The sequence below is a fragment of the Henckelia pumila genome, chromosome 1 (assembly GCF_033568475.1).
Source record: "Henckelia pumila isolate YLH828 chromosome 1, ASM3356847v2, whole genome shotgun sequence".
NCBI lineage: Eukaryota > Viridiplantae > Streptophyta > Magnoliopsida > Lamiales > Gesneriaceae > Henckelia > Henckelia pumila.
Genome location: NC_133120.1, coordinates 155,686,810 through 155,708,912, shown reverse-complemented (window position 1 = coordinate 155,708,912; position 22,103 = coordinate 155,686,810). Strand labels below are relative to the sequence as shown.

Below are 22,103 nucleotides of genomic sequence, written 5' to 3'. Positions count from 1 at the left end.
CTTCGGTCCTAGCCGTCTCCAGCCCCTTACCACCCACCTAACCTGACCCTAAGGGACCCTAACACGGCCCCTTACCCATGAACCAGCAGCCATGTTCAATCCATCACAAGAAAACGTGAAGAATGTCCATGCACAATACAAGCAACGTGAGTTTCTCCCTTTCCCAATCAAGACAAAGCTTACTGCGTGGGTTCCCTTGTACAGCCCACACCCAGCAGCTTACACCACCACTTCTAGGTCGGAACCCACTAGTTAATTCAACCCTAGGGACATTGACTCAGACCTCTAACAGTGGAGCAGCAGACGCGAATGACCATGGGTGGAAATTATGCCAAAGAACCGAGTCCATGCACACAAATGAAAATAAAACATGAAGAACATGGATCAATGAAATCGTAGGCATGCATCAGATCACTCAAGCTTAAAAAATTGTAATATGATTCAAATGGTGTTCAAGAATGGAATTAAACGTGCCTTGAGAATTATTTAGATGAAACGACGTAAACGACGCGCATCGGGCTCGCCGGGACGAACGAATCTTCTAAATAACCCAAAAAATTTTAACGCTCGGCTATGGGGCTAAGAAATATCTGATAGAACAATGAAGATGGTGGAGAAGAGGGTGATGGAGGCGGCTAGGGGATACGATCGTAGGTTTGGGAGGGATTTTGGGTAGATACTTAGGGTAAACTAGGTTAATTAGTTAATAAATAATTATGATAGATAAATACTATAATTTAAACTTAAAATAAATACATGATAATTTGCTAAAAACTTAATAATCTCAAAATAATAAAATAGGAGATTTTTAAAGGTTAATAAAAGTAATTAAAATAACTTATTTTGGGTAAAAACTAGCACATAAATAAATATATATATAAATACCATAATTTTCTTCAAATTATACCTTAAAATAATATTTTAAGGCTCTTAAAAATCTCATAAAACATTTTGGATAAAAACAACATCTCGTCCGTCCACGGTCCCGCCTACGCGATCATAAAATAAACTTTCTCAAATAAATTCATAAATCACATCATACAGATTTAAATGCCGAAATAATATTTAAAACATGCAAATAAATCAATTAATTTAAATAATCACTCATAAAAACAATTTAACACATTTTCACATTATTATAAAATTATAAAATCCCCTAGTTATGCATGCGAATTTACGTGACGAATTTCTGGGCGTTACACTATCGAGAATCCACAACTTTTAGAGATGAAGTGATTCAGCGGGCGATTGTTATTCATGATGAAGTTGTCGTGGATTGTCGCCAAGAACTATGGGATACTAAACTAGTTTCGGAGGAAATTATTATGATGATTCATCCTACAATTCCGGAGCCTAGTACTGCAAGAGTTGAGGATAATTCGGATCCTCCCTTAGGAGATTTATTGAGAGGTCTGGGTGATGAGAAGATGATCGAAGCTTTGCGTTTGAATTTTTAGCTCATACAATCAATAATGACGGTGTGCGTCGAAACTACATAGAGACTACTCTTTGGAGCCATGGAGCAGTTTAGCTTTATTATTTCTTGCCACTTTTGGGCAAATTTTTTTTGTAACAAAGTCAAAGTCAAAGACTTTGTTTGTTTTTTTTTAGTAAGTAAGTAGTTGGTGGAGGAATAAAGGAAAAACAATAATTTCTTTTATATATATATATATATATATTCAATTTTGTCGATTATCATATCTCTTTTGCATTTTGAATTCGCTATTGCATATTTGTTTGATGAATAAAATACTATCGCTTTAATATCGGAGTACTTGGGAGGGGATCAATCTCCAAAGATTTTGTCTCATGGGGAAGTCCTAAACCCACTTGATATGTGGTGAGGTATCCCGGAACTTGTAATATTATTATTTCGTCCTGACCTCTTACAGCGTCATAAGTTCAAATGTCCCATGGGGTTGGCCAAGCCTCTTATTGTTGGGAATTTTTTTTTTATGATTGCTTGGGTCTATGGCGTTTATGTCGTAAGTAAGCGTTAGTATAGGAGAGGAGATATGATTTTCAACAAAGTAATCTGCTTATATAACAAAATAATCAAATTAGTTGAAAAATGTATCACAAAATTGAAATATGAAAACATAAGGAAAATATGCTAATAACAAAAAAGGTAAATATAGCCTAATGTTGGAGGGAGTTGCAATTTATGCATAAACTTTCTTCAGGTTGGCCACATTCCAAGGTCTAAAAAGTATTCTTCCATCTGAATGTTGGAGGCGATATGTTCCCATCTTCACTATCTCAATTACTTTGTATGGGCCTTTCCATTTCGGATCTAGCTTGCCAACGGACTTCAAGATGTCAGATTTTCTCAATACAAGGTCTCCAACTTGGAAAGACCTTGGCTTGACTCTATCATTGTATGCTTTAGTCATACAAACTCGATATCTCTCGGCTCGTATCGAAGCTTCATCTCTCAATTCATCCACCAAGTCCAATGAAATTCGAAGGGCTTGGTCATTTCCAGATGAAGTGTATTGTTTCACTTGCCATGATTGCTCTCCAATTTTGGTAGGAGCCACAGCTTCCGCTCCGTAGGCCAAGTTGAAAGGAGATTCTCCAGTTGAAGAGCGTGGAGTGTGGAGTGGTTCGATATGCCCATAGTTCACTTGGCAACTCATCACCCATTTTCCTTTGACATTGCCTAGGCGTATTTTGAGGTGTTGTAGAATGGTTCGGTTGGTGATCTCGGTTTGCCCATTCGCTTAAGGATTCCCGACAGAAGTGAAGAACTTCTTGATGAAAAGTCCTTTGCACCAATCTTTTATTTTCGCTCCAGAGAACTGAGTTTCATTGCCTGAAACCAAGGTTTGAGGAATGCCAAATCTGCATACTATATTCTTCCATAAGAAATTGATTACATCTCTTTCGGATATTTGGCCAATGGTTCAGCTTCGACCCATTTGGTGAAATAATCCACAGCAACTATCAGAAATTTTCTTTGTCCGGTAGCAGGAGAAAAATGACCTACCAAATCCATTTCCCATTGAGCAAAAGGTAAAGGACTCTCTAGGGGCTGCAAGATTGTGGCCGGCTGGTGATGGAAGTTAGCATGCTCCTGACATGCATGACAATGCTTTGCTAACTCGATAGCATCTTGCTTCATCGTTGGACAGAAGTATCCTTGGAATAATGCTTTCCCTGCAAGAGATCTTCCAGCTAAGTGATTTCCACATATTCCTTCATGAATTTTACGGAGCACATATTTTCCCTTAGCTGGCGTTAGACACTTTAGGTAAGGTAAAGAGAAACATCTTTTTTACAGTTCTCCGTCAATGATCGTGAACCGGGCAGCTCTCACTCTAAGTTTTCGAGCTTCGACTTAATTAGCAGGTAGGTTATCCCGCATCAAATTGTCGATTATTTCATCTTTTCAACTAGGTTCTTCGCTGTCAGCACAGAAGATTGTAACATCACTTCCATCAATTTTTTCCTTGTCATATGTTAGGAATGTAATTTTCCTATTATCAATGTTGGCCAAGGAGCTTGCTAACTTGGCGAGACGGTCCGCTGACTCATTCTCCATTCTAGGTATCTGCTTCACATGGTAGCTGTCCAAACGTGAGAGAAGCTCATTCACTTGAGTGAGGTACCCAAGCATTTTATCTTCCTTCACTTCATAATTTCCATTAACTTGACTGACAATCAGTTGGGAGTCGCTGTGTATCATCAGTCTCTTTGCTCCTACCAATAGGGCCAATTTAATTCCCATGATGAAAGCTTCATATTCTGCCTCATTATTCGTCGCAGGGAATAAAAATTTTATGGCATATTGAAATTTATCTCCCTGTGGGCTCTTCACAACTATACCTGCACCGCTTCCTGTAGAGGTTGATGACCCGTCGACATAAACCATCCATGTCGGGGTGGAGCTTTTTCTTAAGTTACTGTCATCTCTACTAGAAAATCAGCCAAAATCTGTGCTTTAATCGCTGGACACGGGCGATGTTCAATTTCATATTGGCTCAATTCGACAGCCCACTTAACCATTCTCCCTAATGCTTCAGGACACGAAATAATTTGTTTGAGAGGATGGTTGGTGAGTACAATTATTGGATGCGACTGAAAGTAAGGACGTTGTTTTCTCACTGCAGTTACCAAAGCCAGTGCCAGTTTCTCGATCTTTGTATATCTTAATTCTGCTCCGTGTAAAGTTCGACTGATATAATAAACTGGTTTGTGCTCACGTCTTACTTCAGAGACCAATACTGCACTTACCGCTTCCGAGATAAATCAATAGGGTGTCACCTTCGTTTGGTTTTACCAACAACGGCGGAGAGGTCAGATGCACTTTCAACTCGTCAAATGCTTGCTGACACTCTTCTGTCCATCGAAAACCTTTCCCACTTCTCAGCATTTTGAAGAATGGTAAACCCTTGTCTGCAGATCTTGAGATAAATCAGTTGAGGGCGGCCAAACGTCCTGTCAACTCTTGGATGCCTTTTACACTCTTCGGAGGATTCATGTTTAAAATTGCTTTGATTTTTTCAGGGTTGGCCTCTATTCCTCGTTCTGACACCATATAGCCAAGAAATTTGCCTCCTCGTACACCAAAAGTGCATTTATCCGAATTAAGTTTCATCTTGTATTTTCTGAGTATACTGAAGCATTCCTCAAGATCTTTCAAGTGATTAGACGCTTGAATACTTTTGACGAGCATGTCATCTATATAAACTTCCATGTTACGCCCGATCAAGTGTCCGAACATGGTATTTACTAGACGTTGATAGGTAGCTCCAGCATTTTTCAACCAAAACGGCATAACATCATAACAATAAATTTCTCGGTCAGTGATGAAACTTGCTTTTTCCTGGTCTTCTGGCGCTAGGCCAATCTGATTGTATCCTTGATATGCATCAAGAAAAGTGAGCAGTTTGCATCCTGCTGTCGAATCGACTAACAAATCAATTCGTGGGAGTGGAAATGGATCTTTGGGGCATGCTTTGTTGAGATCAATGAAATCTATACACAAACGCCATTTTCCTCCAGGTTTTGGTACTCAGACAACATTTGCAAGCCAATCTGGGTATGAAACTGGCCTGATGTATCTTGCTGCTAAGAGTTTTTCCACTTCAGCGGCTATATACCGATTTTTCTCTGGGCCAAATGCTCTTTTCTTTTGCTTCATCGGTCTCATTTTCAGATCAACACGGAGGTGATGGAGCGCATATTCATGAGGTATTCCTGGCAGAGGCTCATCACCCCAAGCAAATACGTCCAAATTATGACCAAGAAAATTTTTCAACTTCTCTTCCAATTCAGGAGGTAATTCGGTCCCGATTTTCAGTGTCTTCTTAGGATCACTTGGTACGATTTCTACATGCTTTAGAGTTTTGGTTGCTGTTATTCTTTCTTTGCTCTCGGCTTCCTCATCCACCAAGTGTATTCCGTTTTCACGTGAAATTTTACCAGGTTTCGGTGCTCTTTCCTCACTAGAAACTTGTCTTTTACGATTTCCTGATGAACCCCGTAGTGTCACCGCATGACACTCTCTGGCTAGACGATGGTCACCAATGGCTTCTCATATTCCTCCTGGAGTCGAAAACTTCAGTTTCATATGATATGTCAATCCGATGGCTTGGAATATATTGAGACTTGGTCGTCCCAATATCACATTGTATGCAGATGAAGACTTTACTACAAGGAATTTCACCATCTTAGTAGACCGTTTGGGGTAAGAACCCAAGGAAAGAGGAAGCGTTACTTCGCCCAAAGCTTCAACTATTTTTCCGGAAAATCCGACTAGTGGAGTGTTGACTGGAGTTAACTGTGCATTATTAATACCCAATTTGACGAATGCATCATGAAAAATTATGTCGGTCGAACTTCCTGAATCTACTAGAATTTTCTTTACTCAAAAATTGAAGATTGTGGCTGAGATGATTAAAGCATCATTATGGGTACCCCGTGGGTTCTCCAGATCTTTGTCACTGAATGATAATCCATCTTGGATGGTTCCAATTTCATATATCTACAAGGATGTGGGGCTAGATAAATTGTTGGTTCCTTTTGCTGCCCGCAGAAGAGCTTTTCTTGCATTGTTCGAGTTGCCACAAGCAGGCCCCCCAGTGATTACGATGATTACCCCTCCCGAGGGCAAATTTTCATCAGCTCGTTCATGTTGTTTCCCAGTTTCATCATGGCGCTTTTGATAGTCACGTTTTGGTTGTTCGTCCCGACGCCTCTCATCTCACTTCTCACCGCGGGATTTGTCCACAAAATTCGCCAAGTGTTCGCGCTTTATGAGTTTTTCAATTTCTGCTCGCAAACTGAAGCAATCTTCTGTAGTATGAAATTTATATTTATGAAAATGGCAGTACTTTTCCGAACGTTGGCGCTTTGGGTTATTCTGCATTGGGATAGGGGGACGCAACAATCCTTTTTTTTCAGCCACTACCAGTATATCGGTCAGACGTGTATTGAGGGGTATATTCTGGAGGCGGGGGCTCTGTGCTGTTCGCTTCTCGTCTCGCTTTCTATTATCTGGTTTATCTTCTTCCCTCTTTCTTTTATTCAAGTAGTGTGGCTCTACAGATTCTTCAACCCGTATGTATTTTTCAGCTCTTTCCAGTAATTCCTCTAGGTTTTTGGGCAGCCTTCCTGCTATTGATTCCTAGAACTTCCGATGGCACAAGTTTTGCTGCATTATTCCAGCTAACAAATCATGGTTCACGTGTAAGACTTCGTGAACCGCGTGAGTAAACAGTCGAACATAGTCCCTCAAACTTTCCCCTTCTTTCTGAATGATTGTGAACAGATACGCTGCTGTTTTTGGGTATTTCTTGTTAATTGAGAATTGTTGGATGAAGCAGTCAGTAAGTTGCTCCAAATTGCCAATATGATCTTGGGGGTCACTAGTTCCATCGAACTCAGGTAAGCTGGGGATTTTGACTCCCTTTGGTAATGCTTCAGATAATATGTCATCAGTGAAGGGGCTTCGATGTGACGGCAAAATTGCGGACATATTCTCTCCAGTTACATGTGTGCGAGATCCATCCTTCCGAGTTGGATTAGTGATCTTGTTTTCGCCAGAGGTGTCATGAACTGTGTGAACACTTGCTTCACCGTCTTTCTGAGTAGTATTTTTCTTGGTCCCCCCTTGATCTTTATCATTCACTTTAGACTTATCTTTATGTGGGTCTTCGTTATTAGGGTCAAGAGATGACGAGCCTTCAGTCTGAGCCTTTTTCTTGCTGCTTTTGCGCTTACGGGTTTCTAGGTACTGAGCAACTGAATCTTTTGCTGCGAGTGCTGCTGTGTTTTCCATTAGCGCAGTCAAGTCTTCACGGGTGATAGTAATACTCGGTGGTGCGTTTTCATTGTTATTATTTCCTTGAGACATTTTTGAAGTAATATGTGCTCTCAATGACGTAAAGAACAGTTTTCCAAAGACGGCGCCAAGCTGATGTAGCCAAAAATAACTTATATATGACACGTTGCTTCTGCAAAGTCTGGAGTATCAACGGATCCTTGTATGTTCCCGGTGGAGATCTTCAGCGGGTTGTTCCTACGTCACAAAACAAAGTCAGAGGAGCCGGGAGGGTTTCCAGCGAAGACACTCCGACGCTCAAGTCAGCGATTACTCAAGGAATAATAATCAAGAGTAGAGCATTATAGTGCTAAAGAAAGTGTGTACCTTAATAATGAGGTGACTTGAGCTATTTATAGATATTCAGAGAGTTTCATGGGCTTGAGCCTCTTATGGGCTTTTGTAGAATTCAGGGTCTGCTTGATTTAAATATATATAATATTTAAATAATCTTGAGCCTGAAAAATATTTGGAGTGAACCTTCATGATTGGGCTCAGGCCCAGTTGAATTTTTAGGTGTAATCTATCAGTTGCCAACTTTGTATATTCTACCATGTGATTTCGTTTTTCCTTGTTTCTTTGCAAGGTTTTTCTTGTAACATTATGTTGAGAACATTGTATAAAAAGCCTCACGTATTGTAATTGATAACTAATTATCTTTCTTAACTCTGATAAGTGTAATAACATTGGATTCCTTATTTCATAAACTGAAAAATAGTTGCTAGGATTCGGCCGGGGTGGAATCTTTCGGAAACATTTAGTTGAAACTAGAGAGATGTTGTGGTCGAATAATTTAGTCTAGGTTTCACTCTTCAGGTATTTATGGCTTTAGACTTTTTACAAGTTCTGTACGCTATTTTTTCTTGCTCCGCTCCCTTACGAACATTCTTTACAAATGAGTAATTCCACGTGTTCTTCTTGAAGGGCTTTACATGAAAAGTTCCACCAGCAGAACACAATATCTTGATAGTTTTAGCTTGCAGCTTTTGCTACTACCTTTTCTCGAGGTATTTCTTTACGATGTTGACATCCTTTTCTTGGGTTTGTTGGTTTTTGCCTAATTAGTCCGTATTTGTGCAATAACTAGGCTCGGGTTTAGAAGGTATTGGAATTGTGTTATATCTTTTTATCCAGGTTGATGTACATAATAAGATCGGATGCAGTACAGACCCACCCTTGAGAAAAGAAGTTGCTAAATCACCAGAAAATATTATTGCTAGTGTTTTTCCCAAATTGTATATTAATTTATTATTTTTTTTTTGTATTTTGTATTTTGAATTTCATGAATATTTTTTTGTATATTTTAAAATTGTATATTAAATTTATTTTGAATTATTTAAAATATTAGAAAATTTTATATTAAATTTTAATTTTTTTGTTTTTTTTCCTGAAAAAAGACAATGATTTTTTCCGATTGTCTTTTCCATCAAACTTTTGTTAAAGCTCATGTTGCTAAAAAAACACGTTCAAAGACAACAGTTTAAAACCATTGTCTTTGAAGGCAAAAACGAGTTTTTCACCGTTGTAAAACTGTTGTCTTTGCCTTCAAAGCGCCCTCTTTCACAACACTGCTTTTAACAACAGATTTTTAGGGCCTACGACAACAGTTTTTCACCGTTAATGAGAGTTTTTCTTGTAGCAGGCCTCAACAAACTAACATACTGGAACTGACTTGTATGGACCACTAAATGAGTACGAGCTTCATTTCAGTCTTTGCTTCCTCGACTATTTATTAAGTTGAGCTTCCTTCACTTTCCCTAGCTGATCTCTTTAGTTGTTGAGCTTGTGACTTCAGTTATACTCGAAATTCAGCTGTCACTTCCAATCGTTGTTCCCTCACTTCAGTTTTGATCTCTGAACTGAGGCCAGCCAGCCTTTTAGACACTTCAATTTCAACATGAAGATGACGGCTTTCAATCACCAAATTTTTTGAAATAATCTAAATAACGGGTCTGTCTATGTCAGCACATAGGCACTGCTCATGTGCTGCATCCAACGACCCTTATTTTTTGCATTTAAGATGTTCACATAAACATTTCAAATGCAAAAAAATAAATAAAAATGGACCGTTAAATCCTCATTTTGGCAATGCCCGAATGAGACAGCATAGGCAAAACCCTAAATAACTATACAATCATTTCAATAACCAAACAAAACTTTTAAAAGGAATCATTTTAATATTACATGAATATTTCAAAAGCAAAAAAATAATAGATCGTTAGATCCTCATTCGGACAGTGCCCGAATGAAACATCATAAACAAAACCTTAAATAACTATGAATAATGCTAGAGGTACAACCAATATATCGTACAACGATATTTACAACAATTATGTCGTGATATTTTGCTATTATCTCGTGAGATTTTGATATGATATCGTGAGATTTTGCATTTAATGTATGGTGAGATTTGATAAATTGAAATTTTGTATTGAATTTTTTGTGGTGTACAAATTGTTATACAAATTTGATTGTACATGTAGCATTACTCAATTAATAACTATACAGTCATTTCAATAACCAAACACAACTTTTAAAAGGAATCATTCCAATATTCTCGAAACTTCATCCAAATGTGCGATTTCCCCTTCTTCGAGACGAGATGGTATGAGCTCTTGGCATTCGTCAGCTTTGAGTTTTTCCCATTTTTTTCCTTTTCACGAAAGGTCATCTCTCATCTTTGAATTTTGGTTCTAATTAATAGTTTAAATAACATTATCAGCTGAGCTAGACTAGAAAAGGTCAAATAACATTAAATATTTTTTTTCTTTCAATATATATTAATTGATTTTAGTTCAAATTTTATTTTATTGAGAAAAGTGTGTCAAGGGTACACTCCTCCCATCTTCTGTAACAGTTTTAATCATTTCACTTTTTGTATTATATTTTTTTTGCCTACCTTCCCCGAAATCAACTTTTTGTCTCATAAGTTTATCCAATGACAAAAAGGTCTTCAACTCAATAATAATCATTCTCATTAATTATTTTTTCAAAATACAATGGGATATTTTTATTTTTATCACTTAAAAATAATATATTTCTCACAAATAATATAAATTTTTTTAAAATAAAAAATACAATAATGAAATAAATATCGTGTAATAATCGATCCATTAATTAATATTTTTAGAAGGTGTAATTAATAATTATAGATAATATACATTTATTATATTCTATCTAAAAAGTGTGAATAGATGAAAAAAAATTCATTAGAAAATTACAATATTATATCAAAGTATAATTCTTAGAAAATCTAAAAACAAATATTTATACTATATATAAAGCAATGGATAATGCTATATGTACAAATAGATTTACAAATTGGATTACAAGTTTTCTCATCAAAATCTCACCAATTGAATTATAATCAATTTCTCACGATAATTTGAATTTTTCCAATTTGTTTTACTACTCTTCACAAGGCCCACATTATTCATGATAGGGCGTGAAAAATTGATCTTTAACCCTAATTACGCAAGCTACGTACAACATCGCTCGGACGGAGTAGGCAACCATCGTAGTTTCAGTAAGTATATTTCACCGTATTTTTGTCAAATACGCTTAATTTGGATTTGTTTTGTTTAGTTTAGTTAATTTTTGTACGTGAATTTTTGCATGAATGATTTTAGGGTTCTTGGTCTCTGAAGTCTTTGGTGACACTGCAGAAGTGTAAGTCTATTAATTTCATCAATTCGAATGTTATAACGACGATTTTTATCTGTCTTTATCGTTGATATTATAGGATTTTCGCTCTAATTTTGTATGCATGTACAGTCATAGCCTGCATATTAATTCAAGAAAGACAAAACCACTAATTATGATGTTGCTTGTTTGTTCACGTTAATGAAACACGGTAGAAGCTGAGACTAAGAATATTAATTTTGTGTGAATTGATAAGAAAAAAACGAAAAATGTTAAGTAACTTCTCTCAACATTATATTTGGACTTTTTTCTTTTTTAAAAAAAGATTTGGAATTTTTTTTTGGCTTTTTAACTAATGATTTTATAAGTTCTGGGCATTAATATAATTCAGACTCTATTACATTAACACCATATATTTCTGGTCTCTAATTTAGATTATGCATATATATATATATATATATATATATATATATATTGCTCTAAATTTATACATAAATCGATATCTAATATTAATCTAATATTAATAATCATATGCTGTAGGAATAAGTTTTTTTAATTTATGGATGTGTCTTGTTAATTCCACTAAAGAATCGGTGGATATCTGGTTTTTTTTTTCTTTTAGAATTTTGGTGTTTGCGTTGCTCAATTGATTAACCAAGAATATAAGTGGAGGAGCGTCATTTTCTTGTACTCGTTGGCAAAGCTTGCTCATGTCTGAAATAGGTAATTTCATGTCACATCTCATTTCTATTATTATGATATGGAAATAGAATTTTGGGGACTTTGGATTTCATAAAATAATGTAATTGTAAGTTTGCAAAATATTTTTTTGTGTAGGTGTTGTAAATTCAGTAGATAGTGGTTTAATGAATGATACACCTTTACTTGTGAAAGATAGTGAGATTGAGCCCAAGGTGGGGATGAAGTTTAAAAATGAGAATGAAATTTTTGAATTCTACAAGAAATATGTCTATCGTGTTGGTTTTACAGTTAGAAAAAGAACTTCACAAAAGAATAACATTTGTTACATTTTTTGTGTTCACATGTAGTCGAGAAGGTTGCAGAAGTAGTAATACAAGCACTACACTGAAGCCCCAACCAACCAGTCAAACAGGTTGCAAAGCTAGGTTGTCAGCTTGTTCAGATGCTACTGGAGTATGGAAAATTACCAGTGTCTATCTCGAGCACAATCACGAAATTAGCCCATCCAAATTCAGAGTATTTCGTTGCTATCGTGAGTTGAATGCTCATGTGAAACGACAATTAGAGGTGAATGATATAGCAGGTATTCCTCTTCATAAAAGTTTTAACTCGGTTGTTGTTGAAAAAGGTGGATATGAAAATATGACTTTTATTGAAAAAGATTGTCGTAATTATATCGATAAGGTCAGAAAATTAAGACTTGGAGAGGGAGATGCAGCTGCTATTCAAGCTTATTTCTCGAAAATGCAGTCTCTTTGTCCTGGTTTTTTCTTTAGCTTAGATTTGGATGATGATGGTCGATTAAAAAATGTATTTTGGGCAGATAATAGGAGTAGGCAAGCTTACAAGGAATTTGGTGATGTAGTGACTTTTGATACAGCATATTTGACTAATAAGTATGACATGACATTTGCTCCTTTCATCGGTGTAAATCATCATGGACAGTCGACACTACTTGGATGTGGTATACTTTCTAATGAGGATACAGAGACATTTGTATGGTTGTTTAGGATATGGCAAGAGTGCATGGAATTTCAGACACCTCAAGGGATAATCACTGATCAGGACAAGACAATGCAGAATGCCATAGAAATCGTATTTCCTAACACAAAAAATAGGTGGTGTTTATGGCATATACTTAAGAAATTACCTGAAAAATTTGGATATCATTCTCAAAAGGCTTCCATACTCTGTTCTGTGCACGAATTGGTGTATGAATCACAAAGTGAGAATGAGTTCGAACAGGGCTGGGTTTCTATGCTTGATATGTATGAATTGCAAAATAATGATTGGTTGATAGGGCTTTATAGGGAGAGACGTCGTTGGGTTCCTTGTTTTCTCATAACATCATTTTGGGCCGGAATGTCAACAACTCAACGAAGTGAGGGTATCAATGCTTTTTTTTATGGGTATGTGCATTCAAAAATATCTTTAAAACAGTTTGTCGAGCAATATGAGCAAGCTCTAAGAAGTAAATTTGAGAAAGAGTTCCAAGCCGATTTTAAGTCCTTCTCCCAGGTGGTCCCTTGCGTTACTCGATTTGATATGGAGAGGCAATTTCAAAGTGCTTATACAATTGTAAAATTTAAAGAATTTCAACAAGAATTGACAGAAAAGATGTATTGTGACATTGAATCCACTGATGAGGGGTCCTTTGGTGTGAGATATGTGATTACTGAAGATTTTACCGTGCATGAGAAAGTTAAGGAAAAAATATTTGAAATTATGTTTGAGAGAGACAAATGCACATTTTCTTGTAGTTGTCACCTATTTGAGTTCAGAGGAATAATTTGTAGGCATGTTATTATAGTTTTGATCCGCAATAAGTTTTCGGTCGTTCCCGAGCAATATATACTTCGGCGTTGGAGGAAGGATGTGCGTAGATTATATACGAGGGTGAAGATCAATTATAATGGATGGATAACTACTCCTGTTCAGTTAAATTATGAGAAGTTGTGTGACGCATTTAAAAATGTTGCAGATTTGGCTGCAGATAATGATAATGAAACTCAAATGCTCCTCGAGTGGATTGAAAGTAAAACAAGTGATCTTGCTATTTCAAAGTTGCAATTAGATTGTGGTCGTAATTTGGTATCACCTCCAAGCATGCAAGTGCAGTCTGATCGTGTTGATAATTTATACCAAACTTCTACTTGCAAAGTTCTTGATCCAAAATATACTAAAACAAAAGGAGCCCCTAAGAAACTTCGAAAAAAAGTTCATTGGAGAAGTGCTAAAGATATTAATTTTATATTTTATTAGTTTTGGACATTTATCAAAACAAAAGATTATATTCTATTATTATTGAGTAGGGGTGATCACATTTTTTCAAAAACCGCCTGAACCGACCACCCCGCACCGTCCCGCACTGTCGTATCTCATGTTTAAATAACCGCGGTTTTTTAAAAAAATGAAAAACGTCCCACCGTCATGGTTCGGTTATAATTTTTGGCCCAAACAGCCCCGCACCGCGTGCATAGTGGTATTTAGCTAGGGTTATATTTATAGCACATTGTATATACATTATACACAATAGATTCGATCCTATGCCGCCTCCACTATCTTCTCTCTCAACTTTTTTCAAAAAAATTTCCCCTCTTTCTTTCTTCATAATCTATTTACTACTTCTTTATACAAATATTAATCTTCCACCTTGTCTAAACATATTATAGTTGATTAACTTTATTTTGTCGTTTGATTGTTATTTTATTTAGTTTTATTTTGTTTATTATAGTTTTCATTCATTATTCTAATAATTTGAATAGTTTTATTTTTTTTTTCATTTTACCTATCATTAAAAAAAACCGCGAACCGACCGCAACCGCTTAAAAGCGCGAAAAAGATTTTAAATATAAAATCGCAACAAAAAAAATAAAATATAACCGAACCGCAATTGACAATTCGCTTTGAATTTCTTATGAAAAACCGCCAAACCGCACCGTGATCATATTGAGGATTTCATCTTAATCGAAAAATTCACACGAAATCCAGACCGAGAAATGAATTGAAATTTAACGATTCTGTTCAATTAAAAATCGAATTTCTGTTTCTCATTTCGGTTCAGGTTCGATTTTACGAAATTTTCATTTTTTTTAATATTTATTATCAATAAAAATAAATATTATAAAACGATATAATAACTGTAAAAAAAATCGATATCCAGTTTGGTTCGATTAACGGCCAAAAAAATGGAAACCAAACTGAAAATAAAAATAAAAAGAAATCAGAAAAACTAAAAATCGTAAGCACTGACCTCTCCAGTCTCCATTCCCAAGCCTCCGAACAAGTCAACAAGTCAACATATTATTTAATACACTTTCTTAGCCGACAAGTCAAATTTCCCTATAAAAAAGGAGCTCTCACTCAAAACAACTACCAACTACACCTACAGAATCAAACGCAACCAAGAAATCTATCGGATTACAATGGCGGAAGTGAAGGTATTCGGTTTTTGGTCAAGCCCATATAGCCGGAGAGTCGAAATGGCGCTGAAACTGAAAGGTGTCGAATACGAATACATAGAAGAAGATCTAGGCAACAGCAACAAGTCCCCGCAGCTTCTTCAATACAATCCAGTCCACAAAAAAGTTCCCGTGCTGCTGCACAATGGTAAGCCCATTGCGGAGTCGTTGGTGATTCTTGAATATATCGACGAAACTTGGAAAAATGGGCCATCCATCTTGCCCAAGAATCCTTATGACAGAGCCATGGCGCGTTTTTGGGCTAAATTTATAGATGAAAAGGTACATTAATAATTCTTTCCTTTATTTTAATTTCAAGATTTCGTGTAATTAAAGTGGGGAAAATTTAATTTTCATGGTCCAGTGCGTGCCGGCTATGTGGAAGGCTTGCTCGAGTACAGGGGAGGAGCAAGAGAAAGGCAAGGAAGAAGCACAAGAGCTGCTAAAATTTCTTGAGAATGAGCTAAAAGGCAAGAAATTCTTCGGGGGAGCTGATAGCATCGGGCTGGTCGATATTGCTGCCAATTCCGTCGGCTATTGGTATGTGATTATCGCTGAATTGGTGGGACTCAAAATCATAACGACAGAGAAGTTCCCAAATTTGTGTAGATGGATAGACGAGTACGTGAACTCGAGCTCTGTGAAGGAACATCTGCCTGATCGGGAGAAACTGGCCGAGTATTTCAGGGCTCATTTAACATGAGAGCTGCTAGCCATCCAGAATTTCAGAGCTGGCCCTGTTTCTTTCTTTGTATTTTGTATGTTTTGGGGGAAAATAAGGTTGGAGACCTTTGTGTATTCATGAATTTTGTAGGTGGCCTCGTTTGTCTCGCGTGTTTTAAGTCCATTTTATAAACTACTAATATGTTTTGTATGAAGTACGTAGTTTCTTGTGAGATTGAAGTGCTTCAGATTTTAATAATAATAATAATAAAATTTAAAAAACTTTTTAGTCTTGATTATAAAAATTTTTAGTAACCCACAACCCGTTTCATAAGATTAAATGATAAAACATGATTAAATGATTACAATCTTAATTAACAAGTTGTTTAATCGAATAAAAAATGAAGAATCCAGTCTTAAAGAACTAACTAGGAGTTCCGAACCCCAGATAGGAAGGACTGAAGTATATTTTTGTTGGAGTTCGAAAACAGGGCAGTTTGAAAGATCCAAATTGAGAACTATTAGGAATCAATTCGAAATTTGGTTATCGAGAATTCACCAAGCAAACGAAACATACAAATAAGAACAATAATCCCAGAAAGCAGATAAAATCAACGCAGACAGATCAAACTCAACAAACTCACGCGAAAGAAATAAACAAAGCAAGTATTTACGTGGTTCGGCAAAGAGTTGTCTACGTCCACGGGAGAGCAACACATACTTTTATTAATCACCAACAAAAACAACCAAGCTCAAGAACAGAGCTTATTACAGAGATGGACTCAGACAAACTATCAAGCTAGATACAGACACGATTCAAGCTATTGATACTTGAATCTTCCCGTCACAATCTACGCTTAGTTTTCTCCTCCGAAATCTCTCCTTCTTCTCTCAATATATTCTGAAAAATTTTGATTTTCTGTTATTCTCGTTGCAGCCAGCTTCTGTTATATAGAGAATTAGACCGACTTTCATCTTGGGCTTTAGGTCAACAGTAACTTACAGCCCAGAACAAAGTCAACATGGTCCAGCCCGATAAGCCTTCATTCATCAGTCTGATCTGCCCTTGTATTTCAATCTGCATCAATCTTCCTGCAAGCGTATAGCTTCTCAGACACTTCATCTGACTTCTAACCAAGTCACAATACTCGAGCAATCTCTCTGCATGAACTCATCCGAAGACTCATCTGACCATCACATCGATCTGATCCCAGTATTCGATCTTCACCATGAACTCATCTGAACACCGAGCTCACCTGATCTGTACTATTAGATCCGATCTCTTTTTTATTTCCATTTAATCTGATAGAAGCATACTTCAACAAACTCCACCTTGATTCTTTTAGGTTGAATGCTGCTCTCCATCCTAGCCTCATTGGCTAATTCTCAATCACCGCATTGACTAAGTCCAGACATTTCTTAAACTTAGCATACGGCAGTGACTTCGTCATAGCATCTGCAGGATTTTCTTCTGATGCTATCTTCACAAGGATCATATCTCCTTTTTCAATCACATCTCTCACGAAATGCATCTTCACATCTATGTGTTTCGATCGTTCATGATGGAATTGGTGTTTCGTCAAGTGTATTGCACTTTGGTTATCACAGTGTATTACAACTTGATCTTGTTTTACACCCAACTCCGCTATCATTCCTTTTAACCACAATCCTTCCTCTATGGCCTCAGTAACAGCTATGAATTCTACCTCAGTGGTAGAAAGGGCAACCACTTACTGTAGATTTGACTTCCAGGTCATCGTTGTGTCATAAAAAGTGAACACATAACCAGTCAATGACTTTCTCGTGTCTAAGTTCCCAGCAAAATCTGAATCCACATATCCAACTACCGGATCAATCCCATCTTGCTGTTTCTCAAACTTCAACCCCAGCCCAGTTGTGTTTATGAGATATCGGAGAATCCATTTCAGACAATGATATGTACCCGGATTAGCCATAAATCTTGACACTACACTGATTGCATATGCCAGATCAGGACTACTACACACCATTCCATATGTGAGACTCCTCACTCCACTAACATATGGAATACCAGCCATCTTCATCTTGTCTTCCTCACTTTCAGGTGAATGACTCGCAGATAGCTTCAAATGCTGTCCCAGAGGGGTCAAGACAGATTTTGTTTGATTCATGTTGTACCGTAGAACAATCTTCTTCAAATAGTTCTTCTGACTCAGATGAATCTCCTGCCTTTTCCTGTTTCTCACTATATCCATGCCCAGAATTCTCTTCGCTTCACCCAGATCTTTAATCTCAAACTCTGTGTTGAGCTATTGTTTCAAGGATGATATATTTGTCCTACTTTTACTTGCAATCAATATATCATCAACGTAAATCAATAGGTACAAGATAACCTGCCCATCATCCTTCTTCAGATAGACACATCTGTCATATTGGCTTCTCACAAAACCAATACCAATCATGAACTCATCAAACCTCTTGTTCCACTGCCTCGGACTCTGCTTTAGCCCATACAATGATTTTCTCAATAAGCAGACTTTGTTCTGGGTTTTCTGATGTATGAAGCCCTTTGGTTGTTCCATATAAATGGTTTCTTCCAGGTCACCGTGTAGAAACGCAGTCTTCACATCCATCTGTTCAAGCTCTAAGTCGAGCTGGTTCACCAGTGCTAACATAATCCGGATGGAACAATTTTTGACCATTGGAGAATAGACCTCATTAAAATCTATTCCTTCTACTTGACCAAAATCCTTTGCAACCAATCTTGCTTTATACTTGATCTGATCTGTACCAGGAGTTCCTTTCTTCTGTTTATAGATCCACTTGCATCCTAATGTCTTTTGATGATTCGGTCTGTCTACTAACGTCCAGGTTTGATTCTTCTCAAGTGAGTTCATCTCTTCATTCATAGCTTCAATCCACTTGTTTTTCTGTTTACTCACCATAGCTTCATCATAATTATTTGGCTCTGAATACTCCACCTCCTCAGCTACTCTCAACGCATAGCAAGCCAGATCAGCTTCACCAAACCTCTTAGGAGCTCTGATCTCCCTTCTGGTTCTGTTCCTTGCAAGATTGTAAGTGCTAAAATCCTCTGTTTGATCTCTTGCTGTCACATTCTCATCTTGCATCTCATCTGACCCTTCATCTGGCACAGAAGACTCCACCTCAATCGGTAGTTTGTCATTCACACTGATCTGACTGTCCTTTCCAACTATATTCATTTTATATCCAAGTTTGGATTCATCAAACTTCACATCCCTAGTGTTGAAGCACTTTGGACCTCTTGTCTCCAGGTTCTAAACTTTATAACCCTTCACACCATCCGGATATCCAATGAATATACATCTGACTGCCCTTGATTCTAACTTGTCCTGTTTCAGATGAGCATATGCAAGACATCCGAATACCCTCAAGTTTGAGTAGTCTGCAAGTGTTCCACTCTACTTCTCCATTGGTGTCTTGAAACCAATCGCACTGGATGGACACCTATTGACCAAGTAGCACGCAGTAGATAATGCTTCTCCCCAGAAGGACTTAGGAAGAGAAGCATTGATCAACATACATCTGACCCTTTTTAGAAGAGTTCTGTTCATTCTATCTACCAGGCCATTTTGTTGTGGCGTTCCTGCCACTGTTCTGTGTCTGATAATGCCTTTCTCCTTGCATAGCTTGACAAACTTATCTGATAATTATTCCAGCCCATTATCTGTTCTCAGGTGTTTAACTCTTCGATCACTCTTGTTTTCAACTGCCAGCAGCCATTCTCTGAACTTGTCATACGCTTCATCCTTAGTCTTTAAGATGAATATTCATACTCTCCTTGAGTAATCATCTATCAAAGACATGAAGTATCTGCCTCCATCATGAGTTTCTGTCCGAGAAGGACCCCATAGATCTGAATGAATGTAGACCAATGGTTGCTCAGTTGTATGACTTTCTTGACCAAACGATACTCTTTTAGATTTTCCAAGAGCACAACTATCACACAGCTCAAGTGATTCGATCTTATCTCCACCTAACAGACCCTGTTTAGACAGCTCATGTAATCCCTTCTCACTTACATGTCCAAGCCTCAGATGTCATAGCTTGGTTCTGTCTTGCTGTTCCTGAATACTTGTTGTACTTCCAATCATTGTTTCACCTTGTAGTACATATAGGAGGTTCCTTTTGACAGCCTTCATAACAACAAGAGATCCTTTTGACACTGAGATACTGTCTGCTCCTGATTTGAATGAATATCCCTGAGCATCAAGCGTTCCCAATGATATCAAGTTTCTCTTCAACTCGGGCACATACCTTACCTTGGTGAGTACTCTGTCGATCCCATCATTCATCCTTATTCTGATGTTTCCAGAGCCCTTTATTCTGCATGATTGATTATTCCCCAACAATACCATGCCATGATCTGATTCCTCTAATTTTTCAAACCAAGATCTTATCGAACACATGTGAAAGGAGCATCTTGAATCCAATATCCATTCATGGTTTTGATCACCTTTAGAAACCACCAATACATATGCCGAGTCATATCCATTTGAAACTATGGCTAGGGTACCATCTTCCTTGGGTTTTTAATGTTGATTCCCTTTTCTTTCCGGACAATCTCTTCGCAGATGTCCAACCTTCTGACAAGCATAGCACTTCATATTATCCAAGTTTCTGTTCTGGTATCTTCCTTGACTCTTCGACCTGGACTTTGGCCTGTATTTCCCACTGGATGTCCTCTTATCACTTCTGCCCCTCGCCGTAAGACCTTCTCCATGTGATTCAGTGTCTGTGTTCGATTTTCTCTGAAGTTCCTTGGATTGAACAGCAGACATAACTTCTTCCAATGTTATCGTCTGTTCTCTTCCATATAGAAAAGCATCTCTGAAATTTTCATATGCTTTTGAAAGAGCATTCAGAAGTATCAAGGCCCGATCTTCATCCTCAAGCTTTACTTCAATATTCTCCAAGTCATCCAATATTTTTGTGAATTCTTCGATCTGGTCTTCCAGGTTCTTCTCATCCTTGATCACAAAAAAATACAACCTCTGTTTCATGTACAGACGGTTAGCCAGGGATTTTGTCATATATAGATTCTCAAGTTTAAGCCACACAGCCGCTGCAGATTCTTCTCTAGCCACCTCCCGAAGAGGTCTATCACCCAAACAGAGAATAATTGCACTGTGTGCTTTCTCGAGCAATTCATCCTTGTTCTTTATCTCATCGGACATCTCATCCTTATTCTTAAGAGCTTCCACCAATTCTTGTTGTATCAGGATTGCACGCATCTTAATTCTCCAGAGCGAGAATCGTTCTTGCCCGTAAACTTCTCAATATCAAACTTCATTGATCCCACCATCTTTGCTTGGTTTCCCACAGACGACGCCACTTGTTAGGAATCAATCCGAAATTTGGTTATCGAGAATTCACCAAGCAAACGAAACACACAAATAAGAACAATAATCCCAGAAAGCAGATAAAACCAACACACACAAATCAAACTCAACCAACTCACGCGAAAGCAATAAACAACGCAAGTATTTACGTGGTTCGGCAAAGAGTTGCCTACGTCCACGGGAGAGCAACACACACTTTTATTAATCACCAACAGAAACAACCAAGCTCAAGAACAGAACTTATTACAGAGATGGACTCAGACAAACTATCAAGCTAGATACAGACATGATTCAAGCTATTGATACTTGAATCTTTCCGTCACAATCTACGCTTAGTTTTCTCCTCCGAAATCTCTCCTTCTTCTCTCAATATATTCTGAAGAATTTTGATTTTTTGTTATTCTCGTTGCGGCCAACTTCCATCTGCTTATATAGAGAATTAGAACGACTTTCATCTTGGGCTTTAGGTCAACAGTAACTTACAGCCCAGAACAAAGTCAACATGGTCCAGCCCGATAAGCCTTCATTCATCAGTCTGATATGCCCTCGTATTTCGATCTGCATCGATCTGCCTGCAAGCGTATAGCTTCTCGGACACTTTATCTGACTTCTAACCAAGTCACAATACTTGAGCAATCTCTCTGCATGAACTCATCCGAAGACTCATCTGACCATCACATCGATCTGATCCCAGTATTCAATCTGCACCATGAACTCATCTGAACACCGAGCTCACCTGATCTGTACTATTAGATCTGATCTCTTCTTTATTCAAATTCAATCTGATAGAAGCATACTTCAACAAGATCGAAACGTCCGAACGAGTTTGGAGGCACTGTTCAAAGTACAGAAGAAAAGGGTGCATTTTGGAAGATCCGAACCAGGATCCGATCGTAGCCAGGTCACGCAATTAGTGAGTTGTCAAATATGCACAGACACTTGGGA

General features: G+C 37.5%; 3 protein-coding genes across 3 annotated transcripts; 2 read left to right on the top strand and 1 right to left on the bottom strand.

Moving 5' to 3' along the window:
- Window positions 1-2,162: 2,162 nt before the first annotated feature.
- Window positions 2,163-2,639, bottom strand: LOC140874280 (uncharacterized). The gene has a single exon (XM_073277555.1). It carries the CDS (start codon window positions 2,637-2,639, stop codon window positions 2,163-2,165), a length of 477 nt encoding a protein of 158 aa, XP_073133656.1.
- Window positions 2,640-11,935: 9,296 nt separating this feature from the next.
- LOC140874279 (protein FAR-RED IMPAIRED RESPONSE 1-like) lies at window positions 11,936-13,933 on the top strand. Its single transcript, XM_073277554.1, has one exon. The coding sequence runs from the start codon at window positions 11,936-11,938 to the stop codon at window positions 13,931-13,933; it is 1,998 nt and encodes a 665-aa protein (XP_073133655.1).
- A 1,118-nt stretch (window positions 13,934-15,051) lies between these two features.
- Window positions 15,052-16,030, top strand: LOC140874989 (probable glutathione S-transferase). Its single transcript, XM_073278502.1, has 2 exons — window positions 15,052-15,414; window positions 15,497-16,030. The coding sequence occupies exons 1-2, from the start codon at window positions 15,097-15,099 to the stop codon at window positions 15,833-15,835; spliced, it is 657 nt and encodes a 218-aa protein (XP_073134603.1). The 5' UTR covers window positions 15,052-15,096; the 3' UTR covers window positions 15,836-16,030.
- The last annotated feature ends 6,073 nt before the right edge of the window (window positions 16,031-22,103 follow it).

Bases quoted from the DNA above. Each gene is read 5' to 3' on its own strand.
- LOC140874279 (XM_073277554.1), top strand. From the start codon at position 11,936: ATGTCTATCGTGTTGGTTTTACAGTTAGAAAAAGAACTTCACAAAAGA.
- LOC140874989 (XM_073278502.1), top strand. From the start codon at position 15,097: ATGGCGGAAGTGAAGGTATTCGGTTTTTGGTCAAGCCCATATAGCCGG. The intron at 15,415-15,496 runs GTACATTAATAA...TTCATGGTCCAG, and splicing joins CTAAATTTATAGATGAAAAG to TGCGTGCCGGCTATGTGGAA.
- LOC140874280 (XM_073277555.1), bottom strand. From the start codon at position 2,639: ATGAGTTGCCAAGTGAACTATGGGCATATCGAACCACTCCACACTCCA.